Source organism: Labeo rohita, chromosome 21 (genome assembly GCF_022985175.1).
Source record: "Labeo rohita strain BAU-BD-2019 chromosome 21, IGBB_LRoh.1.0, whole genome shotgun sequence".
Lineage (NCBI taxonomy): Eukaryota > Metazoa > Chordata > Actinopteri > Cypriniformes > Cyprinidae > Labeo > Labeo rohita.
Genome location: NC_066889.1, coordinates 28,907,393 through 28,935,071, shown reverse-complemented (window position 1 = coordinate 28,935,071; position 27,679 = coordinate 28,907,393). Strand labels below are relative to the sequence as shown.

At 26.6% G+C, this 27,679-nt stretch overlaps 1 protein-coding gene across 4 annotated transcripts in view; it reads left to right on the top strand.

The window, feature by feature from the left end:
* sema4d (sema domain, immunoglobulin domain (Ig), transmembrane domain (TM) and short cytoplasmic domain, (semaphorin) 4D) overlaps positions 1–22,548 on the top strand; it is a 63,694-nt gene extending 41,146 nt beyond the window's left edge. For all 4 annotated transcript variants that reach the window (XM_051092713.1, XM_051092714.1, XM_051092712.1 and 1 more), the window contains 14 exons: positions 3,707–3,840; positions 7,973–8,118; positions 8,231–8,293; positions 8,425–8,523; positions 10,305–10,398; positions 10,494–10,610; positions 12,531–12,682; positions 14,532–14,707; positions 14,906–15,062; positions 16,392–16,614; positions 17,856–17,971; positions 18,188–18,357; positions 20,063–20,109; positions 21,605–22,548. In XM_051092713.1, the coding sequence (XP_050948670.1) occupies positions 3,707–3,840; positions 7,973–8,118; positions 8,231–8,293; positions 8,425–8,523; positions 10,305–10,398; positions 10,494–10,610; positions 12,531–12,682; positions 14,532–14,707; positions 14,906–15,062; positions 16,392–16,614; positions 17,856–17,971; positions 18,188–18,357; positions 20,063–20,109; positions 21,605–22,545 (2,635 nt within the window). In that variant the 3' untranslated portion in view covers positions 22,546–22,548. The remainder of the gene's footprint in view (positions 1–3,706; positions 3,841–7,972; positions 8,119–8,230; positions 8,294–8,424; positions 8,524–10,304; positions 10,399–10,493; positions 10,611–12,530; positions 12,683–14,531; positions 14,708–14,905; positions 15,063–16,391; positions 16,615–17,855; positions 17,972–18,187; positions 18,358–20,062; positions 20,110–21,604) is intronic.
* Positions 22,549–27,679: the final 5,131 nt, after the last annotated feature.

Genomic DNA, 27,679 nt, shown 5'->3' with positions numbered 1-27,679 from the left:
AATGTATTTAAAACTCAAAATGAAATGCATAAAAAATAAATAATACAAAAAATCTAAAATATATATATATATTTTTAAGTGTAGGTCAAGATTTACCAAGTAAAATATTTAAAACTAGCAAATATATTAAATAAAATATTATACAATTAAAATAAAACATTTTTACACAGTCAAGTAAAATTTAACAAATATTTTTTAAAAATAATAAAATATAAAGTACATAAAGTGCATAAAGATTAATACATTTACAAAATAAATAAAAATGTATTTTAACTGTGTAAAGTTCAAGATTTACAAAATTAGATTAAAATTAACTAATATATTTAAAAAAAATCAAAATGAAATACATAAAAATAAATAGTAAAAAAATATATAAAATAAAATAGAATAAAATTTAAATAAAATACATTAAGAAAATACAAAATAAATAAATAAATAAAAATATATAAATAAAAATAAATATTTTTAAAATGTGTGAAGTTCAAGACACAGTCAAGTAAAAATTTGTTTGAAATTACCATAAATAAGAATAATAAAATATAAATAAAGTAAATAAAGATGAATACATTTATAAAATAAATAAAAATATATTTTAAATGTGTAAAGTTCAAGATTTACAAAGTTAGATTAAAATGAACACATGTATTTAAAAATAAAATAAAACAAAGTAATAAATAAATATTGTTTTTAAACGTGTAAAGTTCAAGATTTGCTAAGTCAAGTAAAATGAACAAATATAATAAAAATTATCAAATTAAAATAAAATACATAAAACAAAAAATATAGTTTAAATATGTAAAGTTCAATACACATATACACTACCGTTCAAAGGTTAGGGGTCAGTACATTTTTATTGTTTCTTTTTTTTTTTTTTTTTTTTTTTTTTTTTTTTTTTAAAGAAATTAATACTTTTATTCACCAAGGATGTATTAAGTTAATAATTAAAAGTTTATTAAAAGTTAATAATAAATAATTTACATTGTTATAAAATATTTATATTTTGAATAAACACTGTACTTTTTAAACTTGTTATTCATGAAAGAATCCTGAAAAAAAAAAATCACAGGTTCCAAAAAATATTTGGCAGCACAACTGTTGATATTATCCAACATTGATCATTCTAATAATAAATCAGCATATTAGAATGATTTCTGAAGGATCATGTGACACTTAAGACTGGAGTAACAGCTGATAAAAATTCAGCATTTCATCACAGGAATAAATTCTATTTTAAAGTATGTTAAAATAAAAAACATTATTTTATATTGTAAAAACATTTTGCAATATTACTGTTTTTTTCTATATTTTTAATCAAAAAAATGCAGCCTTGATGAGCATAAGAGACTTCTTTAAAGACTATTACAAGTCTTACTGACCCCAAACTTTTGAACGGTAGTGTATATTTAGTAAAAAGAAAATAAATTTAAAACAAATATATTTTTTTAAGATTTAAGTAAAGTAAGCTTTAATTACATTTCAGGTTTACAATTGAAATGACACATTGCACCCGTGATTAATGCAACTTGCCTATTCGATCATCACTATTACTATTGCATAAACTCAGTTTCAGATTTCAGCAGTCTAATAATAAATTATTAAACTTTGGTCTGTAACTCAACAGCAACCTCCTAGCAACACCCTGGCAACCACCGACAACACCCGAGAATAATGGCGGGAGCTTTTGCACAGACAAACTTTGTTCAGGTTGTTTAAAAAATGCAAAAATCTAGTTTTACGCATCTCTGTAAACAGGTACGGGCCGTGTGTCTTACGTGACAGATTACTGTGGAAAATCTAAAGACTCCATGGAAACCATTATCTCAGGTGTCATTTTTCAGTCCCGAGGTTTTCGCTGTCATTCGTTTAGATCACCTACATGACACGTCCAGGTTTCACTTCCCTGTAGGCACAGGGGAATTCCTGAAAAATCGACACGTCCGAAACCAGTTTATAATCATCGTCAGGCAGTGATGTCATAGTTATTGATCTTGAACGGTAGCTTCTGTATTTCTTAAGCACCTGAATCTGTGCTGAACATACAGGGCGGTTTGTTTTTAGCACACGGGACGGTAATCACATGTTATGCTAATAGGTCGCCGCTGATAGAGGGATGTTTGGGCTTTATCTCACTCACCGATGCTAATTTTGGTCGCTTGTCATCGCGTTTCTCTTCTCTCCTTCCAAGAGAGGCTGTTTGGCCTGAAGCTGCGGTCATTCGATATGAACGTTACGTAAACGCCGCTTAACTGCTCCTTGCTCTCAGCAAAGTACTATGAATGAATACAAATACTACAGTTTAGGCAAAAAGGCACGATATTTGAAAAACCTACGTTGTGATATATATTTTTTTTTTCTGTGTATGAAAATAAAAACAGGAATTTTCACCTGATGACTTAAATGTGAAAAGAAAATCTATTTTTTACACCTTTACTCTGAAAACTTTGAGAAAAGGTCTCTTTTTTACCCATTCAATATGACTATAAAAGAATGATAATTAATACTGATATAATTAAATAAATAATTTTTAAATAAATAAAATTCAGTCTTATATTTTTACATTTTTAATGTATTTTTAATATATTAATATTTAAGATTTTTATATAATATATATTTTTTATATATTTTTTTTTAATTTGTGTTTTTAAAAACATTAAATAAAATGGGAAATAAGAGATACAATGTAGTAATATATATTTTAATTTATTTTATTAAAAACGTTGAACAAAATAGAAAATATAATTAAATATTTGTTTTATTTTATTTTTATCCATTCAATATGACAATAAAGGAATGATAATTATTACTGTTATAATAAAATAGAATGTTATAATTAAAATATTTAAACAAAATAATAAAATGTAATAATATATATTTTTTAATTTGTAATATATTTTTCATATATTATTATGTAACATTTTTATATATTATAATGTATATAATTAAAAACATTAAACAAAATAAGAAAAAAATGTAAAATATATTTTTTTATTTATATTATTAAAAACACTGAACAAAATGGGAAATATAATTAAATATTTTATTTAAACAAAATAGGAAAGGTAATTGATTTTCTTTTTTTCTTTTTTTTTACCCATTTACCCATTTAATATGACGATAAAAGAATTAAGTAAATAAAAAATAAAGAAAAATAAAGACTTAAAAGACTATATGAAATTTTATTTAAAGTAAACTGTAAAATTACAATACTAATATTTAATATTAATTTCATATCAATTTTATGTTATACAAATTACAATACTGGTATTTTATATTAATTTCTTTTTCATATGTTGAGCTTTTATTTGGGTCTTTTTCCATCAATCAAATAAATGTAAATAAATGAACAGTGCTGCCCTTATTTATTACATTAAATCACAGCCTTTGCAATTTGATAATCATATTGCCCAACTTCTTCTCCAAGTTTTGTAATGCAGTATTTTAATACTCCGAAGTACCATATTAATACCACAGTGCATGAATATGGTAATGATAGAGCACCAAGGTATCATCATTCACGCTCATTGTATGGAAATGAGAAGTATTAATATGATATGTATAATTCATTCTGGTAAACTGGCATGTCACAAACTTAATGACACCCGTTGGATGACTAAATTCTCCCTTAGTTGTGGTTTTTTTGTATCAGGATGTCTCAGCGGAGCTCTGACTGACGTCTTTTCTTTCTTTCTGTCTGTCGCTCTCGCAGAGGAAACATCACGCTGCCGAAGATCCCGGAGTCTAACATGGCTCTGAGCGTGTTAGGCGTGTTTCTGGGATTGCTTCTGGAAGTTTCCACGCACGGACCCTCCAGCGTTCCCAGAAGCTCGTGGAAACATGACGGTGAGTAAAGGGTTAAAGTTTTTCTTGTTAAAAATTAAACATCTGCAGGTGCCACGTGTTGTGAGAAAACCCCACATGTCTAACTTTCTGTGCTAATAAAGCATGCTTCTAAACTGTGTGCTCATAAATATATTATTTTTTAAATATTAATAACAAATCAGCATATTAGAATGATTTCTGAAAGATCATGTGACACTGAAAGCTGGAGTAATGATGCTGAAAATTCAGCTTTGCGTCGCAAGAATAAACTATATCCTACAATATATTTACATAGAAAACAGCTATTTTAAATTATAAAAATATTTCATATTTTTACTGTTTTTACTGGATTTTTAAACAAATAAATGCTGCTTTGGTGAATGTTAAAGTCTTAGTTCAAAAACATTTATAATACTGACAGTTCCAAACTACAGTGTATATAGTACAGCGCAGGAAGTCACGTGTGGTTTTTTTTTTATCACAATAACATCAACACGTGTGGCGCCTGCAGGCATCCCGTCAGCTCATGTAATTAAAAAAAATTTTAAACAAAATATTAACAAAATATAAAACGAAATAAAATGTAATAATATTTTTAAAATATTTTTTTCCTATATTAATGTATAACATTTTATATATTATATATTTTTACATTTATATTTTTAAAAACATTGAACAAAATGGGAGATATAATTTAATATTTATTTTATTTTATTTTTACCCATTCAATATGACTATAAAAGAATGATAATTATTACTGATATATAATTAAAATATTTAAACAAAATAAAAAATAAAATGTTAGAATATATTCTTTATTTTTTAATATATATTTTTATATATTCATATTTAATATTTTTATATAATTTTTTGTTTATGTTATTAAAAACATAATTGAATATTTCATTTTATTTTTTTATTATCAATGATACGGATTATCTGATTCTTATTATACTTGTATCAGTTTTAATTATTAATTAGTTTGCTTTTGTGCCTTTTGTGATTTCTTTGTTTCTGTACCTTCAATTTTTTCTTATCAGCATATTAGAATGATTTCTGAAGGATCATGTGACAATGAAAGCTGGAGTAATGATGCTGAAAATTCAGCTTTGCATCGCAGGAATAAATTATACCCTACAATATATTTACATAGAAAACAGCTATTTTAAATTATAAAAATATTTCATATTTTTACTGTTTTTACTGGATTTTTAAACAAATAAATGCCGCTTTGGTGAGCGTCATTTTTCAAAAACATTTGTAAAACTGACAGTTCCAAACAGCTGGAACAGTATTGTACAGTATATAGTACAGCACAGAAAGGCACATGTGTGGTGTTTTTAACAATAGCATCAACACACATGTGGCATCTGCAGGCATCCCGTCAGGGCTGTGGTTTTCAGCGTCTGTCGGGTCTCTGCCAAAAACACTGGCAACCTGAGAGCCACAAGTATATAGTACACACACACACACACACACGCAACCAGCAGCCAAACACAAACTGAAGTGTGCCAGTGACACATAAATCATCATCTATGAATGCACATGCTCAAATATACAAATACACTACATGTAGTATATAAATATAATTTGCTAAGCTACAAGTGTTCAAGATCTGCAAGCGTTGCATTTTGGGTTGATCGTTTGTTTGGCTCTTTAGCTTGTTTACCTTCTTAATGCATGACATTTAATGCTGGTTAATGTTAATTTAATGACAATAGGAACAGAAAATAATTGAAAAAGAAACTTTTAATATGTGGCAGTGCTCTAACGTCCCAGTCAAACATCTTTTGCTGAGCCGAATATGAATGACAGACACACGTTTGGATGGAGATGTTAGAGTTTCATTGTGCTGAAGATGAAATGAATGACTTATGAGTTTGACCGCTGCTTTATTTGGAGCAGTAAATCATCTGCTGCTGCTTTCTTGGAGTTCAGGATCCCCTCTGGAAGAGATTCGACCACAACCAGCTGGAGAATTATATTTTTACTGCTCAAAATTTACTTCTTTTGGAAGTTTATTTCATTTTGTGTATTCGTTCAGCAGGCGTAAAGAGAGATGCAAATATTCCAGATCTGTAAATTAAAGCAAGTGTTTCACGTTTATTATTTTCACAAAAAAATATAGAAAGATTTTGAATAACATCTGCAATCTAAATTTGGAATAAATAAGTGTTTAATGTTCTTTAGAAAGAAAATCTTCTTCTGCTCTATTTTATTTTATTTTATTTTATTGTATTTTACATTTCCAAAAAATCAGGTGTAAATTATATTTTAAAATATGTTCATATAGAAAACAGCTATTTGGTAAATGGTAAAAATGTTTCACAATTTTACTGGATTGTTAAACAAATAAATTGGTGAGTGTTAAAGCCTTTTTTCAAAAACATATATAAAACATCTTTATTATTTCCACAAAAATATTGAAAGCTTTGGAATAACATTTGGAATCAAAATTTTATTTAAAATTAATTTTATTTTAAATATAAAATTGTATTATTTTAAATTGTAAAAATATTTCACAATTTTACAGTTTTTACTGTATTTTATAGTCAAATAAATACATCCTTGGTGAGCAGAACACATTTCTATCAAAACATAAAAAATATTATATTGCTTATATATTGCAATACAGATATGGAGAATAAAATAATAGAAATTTTCACTTGAGGACTTAAATGTGAATAGAAAATCTAAATTATTTTTAAAAAGCTGAAAAATGACTGAAAAAAGCTGAAAAAAAAGAATTGAATGATTTGAGAAAAACTTGTGTACATTCGTTTATAAGAGCCAAATTAAAACAATTTTAATAACCATCAAGTTATAAAAATCTTCAGAATTCACATTCTCAACATTAAGAATCAACATTAAATAAAATGGGAAATAAGAGATACAATGTAGTAATATATATTTTAATTTATTTTATTAAAAACGTCAAACAAAATAGGAAATATAATTTAATATTTGTTTTATTTTATTTTTATCCATTCAATATGACTATAAAGAATGATAATTATTACTGTTATAGTAAAATAAAATGTTATAATTAAATAAAATATTTAAACAAAATAATAAAATGTAATAATATATATTTTTTAATTTGTAATATATTTTTCATATATTATTATGTAACATTTTTATATATTATATTTTGATATATTTTTAATGTACATAATTAAAAACATTAAACAAAATAAGAAAAAAACGTAAAATATATTTTTTATTTATATTATTAAAAAAACTGAACAAAATGGGAAATATAATTAAATATTTTATTTAAACAAAATAGGAAAGGTAATTGATTTTCTTTTTTTCTTTTTTTTACCCATTTACCCATTTAATATGACGATAAGAGAATTAAGTACATTTTAATAACCATAAAGTTATTAAATCTTCAGAATTCACATTCTCACTGTTTTTACCCGTTCAATATGACCATAAAGGAATGATATTTTTTTTTATTATCAAATAAAATATTTGAACAAAATAAGAAATAAAATGTAATATATTTTTTAATATATTAATATATAACCTTACATAATATATAAATGTTTTAATTTATATTATTAAACATTAAACAAAATAGGAAATAAGAAATAAAATGTAATAATATATTTTTCTTATTTATATTACTAAAAACAATTAACAAAATAGGATATATAACTGAATATTTATTTTATTTTATTTTTACCCATTCAATATGACTATAAAAGAGTGATAATATTATTACCATTTAAAATACCTGCTTTCTAATTGAATATATTGTAAAATGTAATTTATTCCTGTGATCAAAGCTGAATTTTCAGCATCATCATCATATTAGAATGATTTCCGAATGATCATGTGACACTGAAGACTGGAGTAATGATGCTGAAAATTCAGCTTTTATCACAGAAATAAATTATATTTTACAATATATTCACACAGAAAACGGCTATTTGAAATAGTAAAAATATTTCACAATTTTACAGTTTTTACTGTATTTTTAGTCAAATAAATACAGTCCTGAAGAGCAAAAGACACTTTTTTCAAAACATTAAAAATCGTTTTTCTCTTTTAATTTTCAGATATGTCTTCTCATGATTTTCCAGCATAATCTTGGTCATTACCCACAAATCCCAGCTGATGAGAGCTAATGTGTGTGTGTTTGTAGATGTGAATCTGCTGGAGTTTTGGGAGCCGGATGTGTTCAACTACACGACTCTCCTGCTGAGCGAGGATCGTGGCGTGCTGTACGTCGGCGCGCGAGAGGCCGTCTACGAGCTCAACATGAACAATGTTTCAATCAAGAGCAACCAGGTGAGATTTATTGCCGTCGTTTGATCCCTAATACACCTGAAATGTGTTTAAAAGACTCTCACAGTGATGTTTTCCCCTGATGTGATGTTGTATTGACTGTGTTCTCTTTCAGCTGCTGTGGAAAGTTCCAGAGAGCGACATGTCGATGTGTATTTTAAAGGGGAAATCTAAAGAGGTAATGTGGAAAAATACTCAGAATGACCCTAATCTGGTTATTTTATCACTAACGGTGGATTCTTGATAAATATTTGATCCAGAACGTGTTTTTTATCTGTAACTGAAATGTTTTTTGTGTTTGTGTGACAGATGGACTGTCGAAACTACATACGAGTTTTGCAAGTGCTGGATAAAGGCAATCTGTATGTTTGCGGGACTCACGCGTTTCAACCCCAATGTGATTATCTGGTGTGTACGACTCTTAATATTGACTCATAAACCTTTAAAACATTTCAAGTATCAGCCAAACTTGTGAGATTGTCTATAAAAGTGAGAGTCTATTTTTTCAGCTACTTCGGTTTGGGAGACATTTTGATATATTTTTTTAGTTTTAAAGTGTTAAATCCTGAACCAAAGAAACCATTACCCAGATGAATGACATTATACATTTCTAAAAACATTTGGGACAAACAAGTAATTGAAACATGGACAAAAAGCCTTGTGATCTTGGTCACATAAATCATTAGGAATGACTTAATCAAATCACCCACAACAACAACACAGTTAACACTATAATAAATACATTTTTCTTTTTAAATAACATTTAAATGACACTGATTCATGGTTTCTACAGAAGAATATATAATCATTTAACATCTGAGCAAAAAAAATATATGTGTATGTGTGTGTATATATATATATATATATATATATATATATATATATATATATATATATATATATATTTATATTTGATAATTTTAGTTTTAGTTTAAGTTTTAGTTATTTTATGTGCTTTTATTTTTATTACTATGTTAAATATTTGTATTTTTATTTTAGTAATTTTAGTGCTTAAGTTTGAAGTAAAAAAGTGTTACTTTTTTATTTTTAAAGTTCCATCTATTGTTTGTTGGTTTGTTTATTTATTTAAGATTTCGTTGTAAAAATATTTATTTTAAATATTTATTATTTAAACGATTTTTGTTTTGTTAAATACTTATTTTTAATGTTTAATTTTTACATGTTATTTCAGTTTTTTGCATTAACTTACACTTGTTTCCATCTATTGTTTGTTTGTTTGTTTATTTATTTATTTGAAATATTTATTATTTAAACAATTTTTACATTTTATTAAATACTTTTTTTTTTAACAATTTTTGTTTTATTGCTGTTTTTTTTATATTTGCATTTTTATTTTAGTAATTTTAGCACTTACGCTTACACTTGTTTCAGTTATTTGCCAAGGCTATATTGTAAAATTTGTGTTAATTTTTTCACAATTTTTTTTATGTATTTATTTAATTTAAAAAATTAAGTTTTAGTTGCACTAAATACTTATTTTAAATATTTATTTAAACAATCTTTAAGTTTTAGTAAATATTTATTTTGTATATTTATTTTTTTGAACAATTTAAAGTTTTATTACAATTTTTTTTTATATTTGCATTTTGATTTTAATTTTAGTACTTCAGCGTACACTTGTTTGTTATTTGCCAAGTCTTTTTTTTTTTTAACAGTTTCCTTTATTCATTCATCTATTTATTTAGTTATTTATTTTTATTTATTTATTTTAAGATTTAGTTTTAGTAAATACTTCAGATATTTTTTTTTTTTTTTTAAATTAAGTTTTAATAAGTATTTTAAAAAAAAAATGTAGTTAGTTTGTTTTTATTTGTTTTAACAATTTTGAAGTTTTGTTTTTTAGTTCTCAATAACAATACTGCTTGAATTTTTAGATTTAGGAACTAGTTGTAAACAAAAGCGCTTTGTTTCCAGTTTCAAACTATGTGACATTTTGCTTTGTCTCTGTATTTGTGAGAACTTCCCTGATATTTTGATAACAGTGTCTCTGTTACCACATTTCTGAATATTAATACAGTAGTTTCCTTTTTCTGTCGCCACAAAGTCGGACTGCATGACTCTGTAATCTGAACTTTATATCTGTTCTGTTTCATATTTTGCTTTTACGTCACAATAAAGCTCAAACTTTGAGATGCATCTTTATCTCTTACTGTCTCATTTCTCTTCAGTCGCTGCAGGATTTCCATTTACAGAAAAGAGCAGAGGACGGCAGGGGTAAATGTTCCTTCGACCCGGCCCAAAGCTTCACCACCGTGATGGTTGGTGAGTGAACACATTAAATCTGCAGGACAGTCTCAGTGTTTTATCTGCTGTTTTTCTAATAGTACTATCTGGTTAACTGCTTGTTTGTTGTTCAGATGGCGAGCTGTACTCGGGAACGGCTTATAACTTCCTGGGCAGTGAGCCGATCATCTCCAGATCTTCTCTGTCTCAGAGTTTGCTGCGCACAGAGTATTCAACATCCTGGCTCAATGGTACCACACTAATGTGTCCATAGTCATATGAAACAATATACAGTACAAGTACATATGAATATATAAGTATGCATAAAGAACATAATGCAAAATCAAATATGTTTCATGTAGACATACATTCACACTCAAAATGCATCCAGATTATTTAATGAAGCAAAAATGATAATAAAATAATCAGCATTGTGAGTTATCGTTAATGAAAAGCAAAGCTGTTAAAATATTTTGTTAATTAAAATGTTATTCAAATTAAACAATGTAAAATGTAGCTATTAGATTAAAAACAAACTAAATGAAAGTTAAAATTGTTGCCTTGGCTACAAACTGAAATAAATTTAAGTTGAAACACTGAAATTACTAACTGGAAATACATAAAAACTACAACAGAATTAATAAATTATTAATAAATAATAATAAATGAAGCCTAAATTGTAATATAAAAATTAATAAATAAATAAAAATAAAAATGGTAAAATCACGTTAAATGGTAAAAAAAACGTTAATATATAAAACGAATAAATTACAAATTAAAATGAAAAACTGAAAACATAAAAATAAAAGCTAATTCAAACTATGTATAAAAACTAGTGTATATATATATATATATATATATATATATATATATATTAATTAATTTTAATAAAAATTATTAAAAATAACTAAAATTTTAATTTAATAATGACTAAAATAATTAATATTAGTATTAATAAACCTAATATTAAAACAAAAACAAAAAAGAAAAGAAATAAAAGCTCATTCAAGTATTATAATTTAATACAATATTAATAAAAATAATAATAGTGTGTAAATAATGTAAAAATATTAATTTTAATGTTAAAATTGACAAAAGCATGACATTTCTAAAGATTTTATTAATATTGGTATTAGTAAAACTATTATAACAAAAGCTGAAAATATAAAAAATCAAAGCTTATTAGAAACATTATTGAAAACTGTAATAGTATATAAATAAAATATTAATATTTAACTAATAAAAAACTATAAAAAAAAAGCGCATAAATTGCTGAAATTTTAGTATTTTAATTAGTAGTATTATAATACTAAAATATTAATAAAAAAGTAAAAAAGCTAAAAATGTACAAATATTAACGCTAATTCAAAATATTAATAAAACTATAAAAGTGTATAAATAATACTAAAATATGAATAAAAAGGAAAAAAGCTAAAAATGTAAAAATATTAACGCTAATTCAAAATATTAATAAAACTATAAAAGTTTATAAATAATACAAAAATATTTCTAAAAAAAGTAAAAAAAAAAACATCTAAAAGTAAAAAATATTAATGCTAATTCAAATTATTAATAAAACAATGAAAGTGTATAAATACTAAAATGTTAATTAAAAAACAAAGTAAAAAAGCTGAAAATATAAAAATGTTACAGCTAATTCAAAATATTTATAAAACTATAAAAGCGTATAAATAATACTATAATATTAATTTAAAAACGAAGTAAAAAAGCTAAAAATGTAAAAATATTAACGCTAATTCAAAATATTAATAAAACTATAAAAGTGTATAAATAATACTAAAATATTAATTAAAAAAACTAAAAAGATGAAAATATAAAAATATTAAAGCTCATTCAAAATATTAATAAAACTATAAAAGTGTATAAATAATACTATAATATTAATTTAAAAACTAAGTAAAAAAGCTAAAAATGTAAAAATATTAACGCTAATTCAAAATATTAATAAAACTATAAAAGCGTATAAATAATACTAAAATATTAATAAAAAAAAAAACTAATAAAATGACAAAAGCACACACACAAAAAACCCTGTAATAATAAAACTGTTAAAATGAAAGCTACAAATAAAAGCTATGATAAAAGTTGTAGTAGTATATAAATAATTGTGAAATCACACAGCTCAGTTGTGACTTTGGTTTTCTGTTCAGAGCCGAGTTTCGTGTTTGCCGACGTGATTCGAGAAGGGCGGAGCAGCCCGGATGGAGACGACGATAAGATCTACTACTTCTTCACGGAGGTGTCGGTGGAGTACGAGTTTTTCGGGAAACTGCTGATCCCCAGAATCGCGCGCGTTTGTAAGGTGAGATCAGCCGCAAACCTAAATCCTAAACAAGCATCTCCTCCGTTCCCATCTGACTACATGTGACTGCGATAAGATTACTGTGTCATTTCTCACAGAAACAAGCAGTTTTGTTTTCATTTAAGGCAGAAAAATGATCTTGTTCCTGGAAATTTGTTCTGCCTTGTTGGGTTTTTTCCCTCCTGTAAAAAACAATAAACTTTCCTCTTCGTCACTTTTGATGGATGTTTCTCTAAGCTCTTTATCTACTGATTATCTGTCTTTGTCCCACTTTCTGTTTCTCATTCTTGCTTTATCTGTCAACATCTTGCTTTTAGTTTAGTTTAGTTTAGTTTAGAGACAACATTTTTTGATCATATATAATCAAGTGCAAATGTGACTAAATGTGGTCTGTTTCATCACATAAAAAATAATTTAGAGCTGCAGATTATGCAAATATATTATTACAAGTCATTTTTGACAGTTTCGCATGAGCTCATATTCGTTTTTACTCTTTAACAATCTAGAAGCTTTTATAAAAATAAGAGTTAATTAAATGCATATTCGTGTAAAAATAATACAAAAACATTAATATAGAAAACCCTATTAAAAATCACAAAGCCACATAACAAAATTTCTAGACAAAATAAGTAAATAAACCTAATTCAAAAATAAAAGCTAATTTAAAAAATGTATTAATAAAAACTATATTAGTGTAAAATAATACTAAACTGCTAATATAAAAGCAAAAACTAATAGAATAACAAAATTGCTAAAAAAAAGTATTAATATAAACATAAAAATAAAATCGAATTCAAAATATTAATAAAAACTATATTAGTGTAAACTGATAAAATTACTAAAAATAAAAAAAATAGAAAAATAAAAGCAAAATATTAATAAAACCTACATTATCGTATAAATAATACTGAGCTACTACTATAAAAAACAAAAAGTAAAATTAAATTACTTAATTTAATATAATTAGATAATTTTATTATATATTACTTATATTTATATATTATATATTTATTGTGTGTTTGTGTGTGTATATATATTTCAAAATATTAGATTATTATTATTAGATTAATGTATAAAACTAAAATGTTAATATCTCAAATTATCTCAGTGTTTATTTTAGTATTAATAAACCTAACATTAAAACAAATATTAAATATATTAATTAAAAATAAAATAAAATTACAAAATAAAAAAATAATAATAATTTATCACTTATTTTAGGAAAATATGTGGATATGAATAAATAAAATAAAATAAAATGAATAAATAAAAATGTTAAAAGAATATAATACAATAGTTAAAATAAACAAAATATTAATAATTAAAAATAATAAATAAAATAAAAAATAGTATCAATATTATTTATAAACCTGATATTAAATTTTAAAAAAGATATAAAATTTAACAAACTGTATACGTGTATAAAATACTATGAAACTGTAATATTTAATATAAGTAAATAAATTAATAATAATAATAATAATAAAAAAAAACTTAAGACGTCTTAAGACGTGACCCTGGCAATGAGTCTGCCAGTAATAATTTTCTTATTATGTATAATGGCACTATTAGTCATTATTTTACCACCCTGCTATAAACAAAGCCCCTGATGAGCTCATTGAATAAAACTTCACCTCTGTACAAATAGTTTGAGATGATGGAATTCTTTGAACTTCCTTACAATAGTTTGAAAACCACAAAACCTCTTTGTTTTTGTTTTTTGTTTCGCTTCAGTCTGTGGTTGCGTTTAGTTTCAGATTTAAATACACGCTTTATGCAAATGTCACCACACAGATGTAATATTGTAAACATGTTTCTCCAAAGTATATCACATCTTTCTCTATAACAGGGAGATCTGGGAGGCCAGCGGACGCTGCAGAAGAAGTGGACGTCGTTTCTGAAGGCTAAACTGGTTTGCTCCATGCCAGAGCTCAACTTTGTTTTCAATGTGGTCCATGACGTGTTTATTCTGAAAGCGGCGCACTGGAGAGACACCGTCATCTATGGGGTCTTCACGTCTCAATGGTGAGTTTTCGCACCTGTGTGTGTCATTAGTTACTCATGTTGAGTGAGAATGAAAGCCTGTTTGGTATTTAAAACTCCTTGTTCCAGTTTGGCTTGATTCGTCGGATCACGAGAGTCAATCAAAAGTGGCACAACTGGTCTGTCTTTTTTTGATAAGGGAACTTCCTTCAGAAATCTCCTTGTTTCTGTGTGTTTCAGGGGGAATGTCGGTTTGTCTGCTGTCTGTGCGTATAACATGAGTTCGGTTCATGAGGTTTTTTCCAAAGGGAAATACATGCAGAAAGCCACGGTGGAGCAGTCCCACACCAAGTGGGTTCGATTTAACGGCATCACCCCGAGTCCCAGACCTGGAGCGGTTCGTATTTTCCCAAACGGGGATTTCAGTGTCATATATGTGACCATGGAAAAAGGGAATTAGTCATAAGAGTCTATATAAATTGAAAATAAATTGATTAAAAAAAATAGTAATTATAAAATAAATAAAAAAAAAAAAACAAGGAAGAGCAGTTTGAAAAATGAATGGGTGTGAAATAAAATCAAATATAATACAAATATATTTAAATAGTTAAATAGTAAATATATTAATGTATAAATAATACTAAAACATTAATATCTCAAAAACAAATTAAAATTACAAAGTCACATTTCTAAACAAATTAGTGTTTTAGTATTAATAAATTTAACATTAAAATTAAATCTTAAGAATATAGAAATAAAAGCGAATTCAGAATACAAATAAAATATGTGTTGGTGTATAAACACTAAAATATTAATATTTAAAAAATAAAAATAAAAATGACAAAAAAAAATCGCTAAATAAAAAATAGTATAAAAATGACTAATTATTATTAATTATTACAGGATGTTGGGAAAAAAGTATTAGAGTATAGAAAATAAAAGAAGAGTATAGAAAATTAAATAAATTCAAAATAAAAAAATATCTATATATTAAAATAATAATTAAATAATTTTAAAAGAAATAAAAAGACAAGGACAAGCAATTTGGAAAATGAATACAAATATAATACAAATAATTGAAATAATATATAAATATAATAAATAATAAAAATGTATAAAATTATATTTTCTAAATTATATATATATAAATGTGTAACAACAAAAATAATTTAAAAAATGATCAAAGGAAATGATTAAAAATAAATAAAATCGATGTGTATGGATGTGAAATAAAATCAAATTCATGCAAATCAATACAAATAAATGTAATTAATAAAATTCTAAAATTAGATTTTATGTTAATTATATAAATAAAATAAAAAAATCTATGAAGATATATGGTTGCCAAATAAAAATAGATAAAAATGTTAAATACATATAATAAATTAATAAAATAAAAAAGTAAAAGAACAATAATAATAATAAAAAACTGAACTGATTAAAAATAAGTAATGTAAAAACAAGATATGTTAAAGTTAAAGAAAATGTATGGATGTGAAATACAATAAAATAAATGAAGATGTTAAAAGACAATAAAGATAATAAATAACATAATTTAAAAAAATAAACAATAATAATAAAATGATTGAAAAATAAAATATAATACGTTTTTAAAAGCCTGTGACCCTAGCAATTTGGGAAATATGAAAAATAATAAAATAAAATAAAGCGAAATAAAATAAATGCTCCATCACTAATTATTTCTTGTGATGATTACATTTTTCAGTGCATCAACAACCTGAACCGCATGCAGAACATCAACTCGTCCCTCCAGCTGCCCGATAAGACGCTGCAGTTTGTGAAGGATCATCCGCTGCTGGAAGATCCCGTGCTACCCATCGGAAACGGCCCGCGTCTCATCACTAAAGACGTCAACTATACGCAGATCGCTGTCCAGAGAGTTCAGGCCCTCGACGGCAACATCTACGATGTCATTTTCACCGGCACTGGTAAGTATGGTAAAATGTGTGGTAAAATGTGTGCAAAGATGTGATAACCACAGGATGTGGTCATATTTGTTTTATATATATATATATATATATATATATATATATAAATAAATAAATAATATATATAGAGAGAGAGAGAGAGAGAGAAGTCAAAGTAGAGAAAATAAAATGAATTAAATTGATTTTTTTTTTTAAAGAATAAAAAAAAATTAAATAATAATTAAATAATTATAAATACATAAAAAAGACAAGCAGTTTGGAAAATGAATGGGTGTGAAATAAAATATATTACAAATAAAAATATAATACAAATAAATACAAAATTATATTTTATAAAATTAAAAAATAAATAAAAAAATTATTAAGATGTATGGTATAATAGACAAAAATGTGTATATATATATATATATATATATATATATATATATATATATATGTATGTGTGTGTAAAAAAAAAAAAGTGAAATAACAAACAAAAAAAAATCAGATGAAATGATCAATAATAAATAAAATGTAAAAAAATAAATAAATAAAATAATAATAATAATGTAAAAGTCCAAATAAAAAATAAAAACTATTTCAGGAAAATGTATGGATGTGAAGTACAATAAAATAAATTCAATGTTAAAAGGATAAAAAAGATTAACACACACCAAAAAAATTATAATAAAATTATATGATTAAAAAAATAAATAAAATGTAAAAAATGTTTAAAAGCCTGTGACCCTACACAGGACAATCAATTTGGGTAAAAATAAATTAAATGTAATTAATTTTTTTTTTTTCTGCAAGTATTTCTTAAGACTTACTATACTTTAAAATCATTTTTACAAATTCACAAAACCTTATAATAAACTTTAAAATCATTTTACAATTTTAGAGTTTAGAGAGTCACATTTATTTAATTTAGTAACTTAATTTAATTTTTTTATCATTTATTTTTATAATTCTTATAATTTATATTTTTATTTATGTAATGTTATTGTAATATAGCTAAAACTGGAAGTGAAATACAGTACAAATCTAGTTATAAATAATAATGATGAATTTTTAAGCACCAATATAACCGAAACAAGTGAATAGACAGCAATATTTGCTATTTATATATTATATTTTTTACTGTAATTTTCACTTGCACCGGTGACCGTATGTGGTAAAATGTGTGGAAGGATGTGATAACCACAGGATGTGAAAGTCTTGCTTTGATTTGTTTTGTCACACTGATTGCTTCTTGTTTTCAGATAAAGGTTTGCTGCACAAAACGCTGGTGTTGGATGGCGAGGTTCACACGGTGGAGGAGATCCAGCTGCTGAAGAACGCAGAGCCAATTAAAACACTTCTACTCTCCACACAAGTGGTAAGAACCAGAAACAACATCGTAACAGTGAGCCAAGACTCATCTTATCATCGCCGCGCCCTTTGAGCGAATAAAATCCGCAAACACATTGTATTATTTCTCAGCAGGGAGGAAGTTTCCATACGCTGGAGACAGACAGTCTGGACAGACTCTGTTCCTCTTTCAGCAGCCGATCATCTCCGGTTTCTCACGTATTGTGTGTTTTGTTCGTCCCAGGCCCGGTTCCTGTACGCCGGTTCGGACTCAGGTGTGGTTCAGTCTCCCACAGCGTTTTGTGAGAAGTACCCGTCCTGCGTGGACTGCGTTTTGGCGCGGGACCCGTACTGCGCCTGGGACCCGAGCTCGACCTCCTGCGTTAATATTTTCCAGCATGATGCCGATCGACGGTGAGAAATGAGAAGTAACGTTCACACTGTGACTGACAGCACGTCCGTCTCTTTCACAAGGAGGATTTTAGTCATTAACTTCTCAAATATTTGCAGACTCTGCATCTCCACACTGTTTTAACAGGAACACAGCTCTCATATGTGTCTTGTTTGTTAGTGAGTCTTTTAAATAGATTTTGAAATATATTTTAATGCAAGCTGGGCGGTTTATTTTTTCTCTTAGCTGTCTTTTGTACGCTATTTATAATTTATTACTATATATTTTTAAACTTTGTTCATTTCTGCAAGTATTTAAGTATTTCCTAACACTTTTTAGTATGCTTTGTAATTTAAGAATAATTTTGTGTGTATATAAATTGAATAGTCAATATTTTAGTCTAATTTTATTTATTATAATTTTAATATAAGATGATTAAAAAATAAGTAAAATTGAAACAATTTATAAAAGCCGGTGACCCTAGACAGGGCAATTAAATCAAATTAAATTAAATTAAATTAAATTAAAATAAAGGACAGCAGTTTGGAAAATGAATGAGTGTGAAATAAAATCTAATATAATACAAATAAATGTAGTCCAAAAAAAAAAAAAAAATAGAAACTATTTTAGGAAAATGTATAGATGTCAAATACAATGAAATAAATGAAAAATGTTAAAAGAAAATAAAGATAATAAATAATGAATGAGTATGAAATAAAATCAAATATAATACAAATAAATGTAAATAATAAAATTGTATTTTATAAATTTACAAAATAAAAAATGTATGAAGATATATGGTTGTGAAATAAAAATAGACAAAAATATAATATATATATTTCTCTTCCAAAAAAAAAAAAAAAAAAAAAAAAAAAAATATATATATATATATATATAATAGAAACTATTTTAAGAAAATGTATAGATGTCAAATACAATAAAATAAATGAAAAATGTTAAAATAAAATAAACATAATAAATAACATAAATTAAAAAAAAAATTGTTAGTCAGATAATTTTGTAATTTTGTATTTTATATTTACTCTTAGCTGTCTTTTGTATGCTATTTATAATTTATTGCTATATATTTTTTTAATTTAGTTAATTTCTGCAACTATTTTAGTTTTTCCTAACACTTTCATTTTATGTGTATATAAATTGAATAGTCAATATTTTAATCCAATTTTATTTAATATAATTTTAATATAAGATGATTAAAAAATAAATAAAATTTAAACAACTTATGAAAGCCAATGTGAATGAGTGTGAAATTAAATAATAATGTAATACAAATAAACTTAAATAGTAATGTGTGTGTGTGTGTGTGTGTGTGTGTGTTGTGTTCCTATATTTACTTTGCAGTTTTGTTTTAAATATTTAAACAATATATATATATTTTACTATTTTTTTCTACTAATTATCCTCATCATTTACATTTTAAAAATTTGTTATTATATATATTAATTCATCATTTTATTATATAAATTAATAGATCATTTGGAGTCAGATAAATCATAATTTTTATTTTACATATATTTTGTTTTTCATTTCTGCAAGTGTTTCTCAGTACTTTATACTTCTTGATTTGCGTGCGGAAGTGATTTAAAAACTACATATTTTTGCATGTATTTTCTGAAATATGTTTGCCGTACAGCATTATCATATTCAGTCAGGTGTGTCTGTGTTTACTGTGTAATTACTCTGTGTGTTTTGTGTGTGTTTTTGCAGGAAGTTGATTCAGAGCCTCAGAGGGGATGCTGGGATATGTCCTCCAGGTGTGTCATGTAGAAATGTCATCAGTATTAAATTAGACTCAGTAAAGCAGCTCAAATGATCCACTTTTAGTGTCTGGTTTTGGTTTGTACAGGCTTATTTTTAACTGAACATTGTCACAGTAAATATAATAATTATACAGACATGTACTCAGTAATGAAAGAAATTTTAAGATTTAAGACGCATTTGAGTGTGTGTACTTGTGCTAGGCAATGTTTAACTTTTAATATTTATATTTTATTATACATTTATTATAATTTATTATATGTTATATTTATTATATGTTTAGCATTTTATTTAGTTTAAGTATTTCTCTTTATAATGAATCTTATGCTTTATTTCTTTAATTTATTACACACACACACACACACACACACACACACATTTATATATATAATGTAATTTGAGTATTTTATTTAGTTAAATTATTTCACTTTATAATATAACTTTTGCGTTATGTCTTTAATTTATTATATATTTTTTTTAATTCAAGTATTTTATTTTGTTTAATTATTTCCTCTTTATAATATAACTTATGACATTTTATACTTTTATTAAATAAAAAAATATATAGTAAATTAAAGAAAAAGTATAAGTTATATTATAAAAACAATTAAACTAAATAAAATACTTAAATTAAATAAAAAAAATATATATAATAAATTAAATGAAGTGTAAGTTAAATTATAAAGAGAAGTAATTAAACAAAATAAAATACTTAAAATAAATGTAAAAATATATAATAAATTAAAGAAATTAAGCATAAGTTATATTATAAAGAAAAATAATTTAACTAAATAAAATACTTAAAATAAATTAAAATATATATAATAAATTAAAGAAATGAAGCATAAGTTACATTATAGATAGAAATAATTAAACCAAGTAAAATACTGAAAGTAAATAAAAAATATATAATAAATTAGAGAAATAAAGCATAAGTTATATTATAAAGAAAAATAATTAAACTAAATAAAATACTTAAAGTAAATAAAAAATATTTATAATACATTAAATGCTTCATTTAAGCATAAGTTGTATTATAAAGAGATTATAAAGAGAAATATTTAAAGTAGATAACTCTATATATATATAAATTAAATAAATGAAGCATAAGTTACATTATAAAGAAAAATAAACTAAATAAAATACTTAAAGTAAATAAAAAATATTTATAATTCATGAAATAAATGAAGCATAAGTTATATTATAAACAGAAATTATTCAACTGAGTAAAATACCTTATATTAAAAAAAATGAAAGAAAAAAGCATAAATTGTATTAAAAAGATTAAAAAAAAGATATATATATAAAATATATAAAGATATATATAAAATAAATTAAATAAATGAAGCATAAGTTATATTATAAACAGAAATACTTTAAGTAAAATATTTCAATACAATAAAAAATATATAAAATACTTTTAAGAAACTATATAGTGTCATAGTCTTCCCTGTCAAACTAATAATGACCCATAATCCTGTCCTGTTGCAGTGGCTCCTCTGGCAGTGGCCGACTATCAGCAGGTGTTGGTGAAGCCGGGCGGTTCTGCCGATCTGCCGTGTCAGGTGCGATCAAACCTGGCTCAGGTGTTGTGGAAACTGAACGGCCGCGTCCTAAACGAAGCCTCGCGCTTCCTCCTGCTGGGCGAGAACGGGCTGCTGATCTACAGCGTGACGCCGGAGGACGCGGGCCGCTACGAGTGCTGGTCCGTCGAAACGGCGGCGGGACAGAACTTCACCCGTCTGGTGGCGGGATACACGCTTCGCCTGGATCTTCCCGAGAGCACGCCGTCGATATCCGCTCAGCGTCCGTCCAGCGCCGCGTCCACGTCCACGTCCACATCTACGGTCACGCCGGTGGAAGGTAATAGCGGTAACGACTCGGGACTAACGCCGACTCACACGGACGCGCCCTCACTAACAACCCCTCCCAGCAACGCCATTAAACCCAAATCCTACATCCCTCCGGAGGTCAGCAACTTACCGACACGCACCGAGACGCTCGACCCCTCGGCTAAATACATTCAGCACGACAACAGCGCCGCCCTGCTGGCGCTTTTCCTGCTTTTCTTCCTGTTGTTCCTCGCCGCGTTGGCGTACAACTGTTACATGCAGTACCTGCCGGCGCCGTGTCTCCGCCTGCGATCGGCGCTGCTCGGCTCCAACAAAAAGCCGCAGGCGGAGTACGTGGCCTGCGAGGCCGGCCTGATGGAGCCCGTGCAGGGAAAGACTGATCCGGCCAATCAGAACGGAGCGCATCCGCTGCGCGCGCTCAGAGACACCGGATACGAGACGGAGCCGGAATGCGGGAACGGCGGAGTTCAGTCCGGCAGCTACGAGGACGCCGACGATAGTCCCGTGAAAGAGCGGCCCTTCGACATAGACTGCGTGTCGCAGCCGATCGAATACGCAGACGCAGAACCGACGTGCTGATGCTGCGCTGTTCATTCGCACAATCGCCGCAGCTCTGCAGCAAACGCAGAATTCCAAAAAAGATTCCAAATTGGAAACATTGTTTACCAAATTGGTAAGTTTCGTAATGTTTTCCAAATTGGAACACCGGACTGTATTTGAATATTTCTGTGGCGGTTTTTGGGGCGTTTGACCTTCACCTTCAGCTTGCACTGCAAAAATATTTCTTAGAATTTTTTGTCATGTTTTTCATTACAAATATGTAAACATTCTTAAATCAACATATATTTACCGTCAGTCTTGTTTTGTATATTTAAAAAAAATTAAATTAAGTGAGTTTTTGTTTCAAATGAAAAATGTTTTCTTTATGCAAAATATAATTCCTGATCTTTTTTATTTTTATTTATTTATTTTTTAAAATTTGACATTATTTCATAACAGTCATTGTATTTAAAAAAATAAAAAATAATTAAAATAAAAATTGTTGATTTTGATGACTTGTATTACTAGAAGAAATTTGTCACAAATGCCACAAAAACACAGCAAAATATAATTTCTAGTCCTTTTTTTGCTTTAGTTTTTTTTAGGTAAAATCCCTTTTTTACATGAAAGGGATCTTTTATATTTTTATTTTATTTTATTTATTTATTTTTTGTATTTCTACATTATTTTGTAACCGTAATTTTAGGTAAAAAATCAAATAAAATAGAACTGAATTTAAATAAAAACAACACACATTGTTATTGTCCTGACAGGTTGATTTTAGAAATCTGCCACAAAAACACAGCAAAATATAATTTCTAGTCTTTATTTTGATTTTTAGTTGAAACCCTTAACAAACCCTTTTTTTTTTTTTTTACATAAAAGGGACCTTTTATTTTTTGCATGTTGACATTTTCATAACAGTAAATTTATTTATAAAATAAAAAATAAATAAATAAATAATTTAAATATAAATAGTAAAAATTGTTATTGTCCTGACGGGTTGATTTTGATGACTTTATTACATACAAAGTATTTTTTTAGCGTTATGTTTATTAGAAGAAATCTGCCACAAAAACACAGCAAACTATAATTTCTAGTCTTTTGTTTTGTTTTGTTTTTCACATAACAGGGACCTTTTTTTATTTATTGTTATTTATTCAGTTTTGCATTATGACATTTTCATAACAGTAATTTTATTTAAAAAATAAAATAAAAATACGAATAAATCTGCCACAAATGTCACAAAATAGAGCAGAATATAATTTCTAGTGTTGTTTTTTTTTACATAAAAGGGACCTTTTATATTTTTATTTATTAATTTTTGCATTTTGTCATTTTCATAACAGTAGTTTTGTTTAAAAAAAAAAAAAAAAAAAATTGAAATAAAATAATCCAAAATTTTATTGTCCTGTTGATTTTCATATCTGTATTACATATAAATTATTTTTTGCATTATGCTAATTAGAAGAAATCTGCCACAAAAACACAGCAAAATATAATTATATTATAATATTTTTCTATAGCTTTGTGAAGAAATTTTAAAATAATCATTAAAAAAATTAGTTTTTCTTTCATTCTTTTTTTTTTTTTTTTTTTTTTTTTTGCATTTTTACATTTTTCATTTTGACATTATTTATGACTTAAAAATAGCAGTTATAAATTGTGTCCATGTTTTAAGAATTCACCTGTCATGAAAATAATAAATCATAAAAATCATCTGTCAGTGGGCTAAGAAAGAAAAACTTAAATCAAGCTTATTTTTCTGACTTAAACTTCAACTTTTTTCCAGAAAGCGAGACTCATTTTCCTTCTCAAGTAGATGTGTCTTGATTAAAGAGTTTTGAGATATTTATAATGTAAAACACGACAAATACAGAGCGAGTGCATGATTTTTGCAGTGTTGAGTCTGATCTGAAGTCATTGTGAATTCATTCGGGACTGAAGGTTTTCTGCTTTGTCTGCGTGTGATGGCCAATCTCAGGGGTCTTTCAGTGTCACACATGCAGGATTTCATATGAGGAGGAAATGCTCTGGAAGAGCTCAAACATGTGTTCCTCGCATTTATAAACGAGACCAAAAATGTCTAAACACTGTGATGTGTCTCTTGCACAGTTTCCTGTGGTTGTTTGTGCTGTTTGTGCAGATGAGAGTCTAACACACCTTAACCTGCTTTTTCTTTGACAGAGAGCGAACAAAAGGGCCGCTGTCTCACATAACAATGTTTTTATAATAAAATTGGTTCTTGAGACTTTTCGACTGTAGTCCACAAACGTGAACTTTGAAAACTTTTTCTTAAAGAAGAAAGCTTTATGTTTCAGATATTTTAAAAGATATTGTATTATTTAATTATACGTCAGCAATAATATTACATAAGGTAACATAAGGTCAGGAAACCCCAAAATTAAAAGAAAAACTTTTTGTTGTTTGTTTTTTTTTTTGTGTGTGTGTGTTTAGCATTTTCGCATTTTCGCATTTTGCCATTATTTAACAACTGATTTTAAAGAAACACCTATTTTATTTTCAATTTTTTGTTTTTACTAATTTATTTTTCAAAGAGCTTCAAGAATTTTTTTTTTTTTTTTTACGTTTTACTTTTTACATTTTATATTTTATATTATTTCACGACAATGATTTTAATACACCAAAATAATAATAAATTGTGTCCTGACAGAATATTTGTCATAACTGCAGTATATGTAAATTTATTTGGTGAAAATGATAAGGCTTTTTTTTAAGAATCATTCTATTTTCATTTTTATTTTTTGTTTTGTTTTGCATTGATTTTAATACAAAAAAACATTAAGAAGAAATTGTGTCCTGACAGGATAGGATTTTTTTGGCATTATGATAATTACAATATTAAGATCATCTTATAAGTACAATATTAAGACATCTGCCTGAATGTCATTAAAATAAAGTCACAAAAACACTGTTTTTTTTTTGTTTTGTTTTGTTTTACTTTTGATTTTGAGCTGTATTGCCAAAAAACACACAAAATATATTTTCATTATTGTTTTTAATTTTGGATTTATTTCTTATTTTTTGCCTTTTTTTTGTTTTTTTTTTTGTTTTGTTTTTTTACTTTTGATTTTGGGCTGTAATGTCAAATAACCCCACAAAATGTATTATTATTATTATTATTATTATTATTATTATTATTGTTTTTTATTTTTAGGATGATTTTATGCCTTTTTTTCTTTTCTTTTTCTATTTTTTTAGCATTTTGACAATGTCACAAAAACTGTGTTTTCTTTATGCTAAATATCTTTTTTTTTAACTTTTGATTTTGGGCTGTAAATAAAAAAACAAAAAACAAAATGTATTATTATTATTATTGTTTTTATTTTTAGGCCCTTTTTTTTTTTTTTTTTTTTTTTTTTTTTTTTTTTTTTGGCATTTTGACAGTATGCCACAAAAACAGTGTTTTTTTTATGCAAAATATATATATATTTTTTATTTAACTTTTGATTTTGGGCTATAATGTCAAAACCCCCCCAAAAAATTTATTATTATTATTGTTTTTATTTTTTGGCATTTTGACAATATTTCATGACAGTAATAATAATTAATATTATTATAATAAATTGCATGCTAATAAGATCATTTTGATGACTGTATACATATAAGCGTTTTTGCATTATGTAAATTAAAATATTAAGAAAAAATGTGCTTAAATGTCATGATAAAAAGCAAATTGTCTTTATGCAAAATATAATTTCTTTTTCTTTTGATTTTGGGGTGAAATGTGACCTGGCGGTCTGCTTTTTAATTTATTTTTTGTTTGCTTTGTTCAGCTGTGGCGTTTCTGAATCTCCTTTTCTCCTCTGATTCTCAGCACACTCTTATAATTGTCTCTCTCCCTCCATTTCCTCCTTCCACTTCCTCTTTCCTGCTCAGCATCCTTGGCTGTTCCTCCTTCCCTTCCATCCCTGCCCAGCTCCGGCAGCGGCCGCCCCTCTGTCCTCCCTTCCTCTTCCTCCTCCTCATCTTCCTCCTCGTCCTCTCTGGCCGGGGCTCGTCTGATTCCTCCTCTGCTGAGGGAGCAGTCCTGGAGCGTTCACCCTCACCAGGCCTTTCTGCTCTTCTGCCTGGCCTTGGGTGAGTGCTGCCTATGACCTCTGACCTTTGACCTTTCTCTCTGACTCATCAGTCTCGTCTCAATACTCTGAAGTGTGACTTCCTTTCGCTCCTCCTGGACTCTTAAGTGTTCCGATTAGCCGAGGTGCCAGATAATGACAGGAAGTAGAGGAGAGAAAGACGAAGTCATTGAAGAGTATTTAGACAGTGTTTGTGTGTCTGCATGTTCCAGATCCTCCGTCTGATGTCTAAAAACGTGCTTTCGAATTTTTATTTTCATTTATTTTCAAAAAAATAGGATGCTTATTAGTAAATAATTTTAGAATTTCTTTTTTTATTTCAAAAATCTCTTCACATCCCTAATTTATATGATTATTATTTTATTTTCGCCACTTCTGTATTGTTTTATCTGCTGACGTGACTCTTGGATGATGATTGACTGAAGGACTGATGGACAACAGTTGTGTACAGTATATATGTAAATACAGTATATGTACATATGAAGAAAAAAATCAAGATGTACAAAGTTTCTTCGAATCTTTTTGGTAGAGTCTGAATAAATTTTTAAATGCAAAAACGTGAAACGCTGTTTATTGTATCGAGATGTGTTAGTAAAGATGTATATTATATCATGTGTTTTAACGCAAACTCATCACACACAGAGTCTTAGTGAGGAATTACAAGTATAAAACTCACAAATCTATTGTTTATTCACATTAATGTTCAAACGTCTGGGGTCGGGAAGAGTTTTAAATATTTTTTAATATAATACATTTTTTTTATATAATTTAATATATATATATTTTAATATAATTTAATATATAATTTTTTTAATATAATTTTAATATAAAATATTTTTTTTTGCTTGCCAAAGCTGCATTTATTTGGTCAAAAATACTGTAAAAATGTGAAATATTATTCTTATTTACAATAATTATTTTCTATGTGAATATGTGTTAAAATAGAATTTATTTCTGTGATCAAATTGAATTTTCAGCATCATTACTGCAGTCTTCAGTGTCACATGATTCTTCAGAAACCATTGTAATACGCTGATTTGCTGCTCAAAAATTATCAATGATTATGTCAGTAT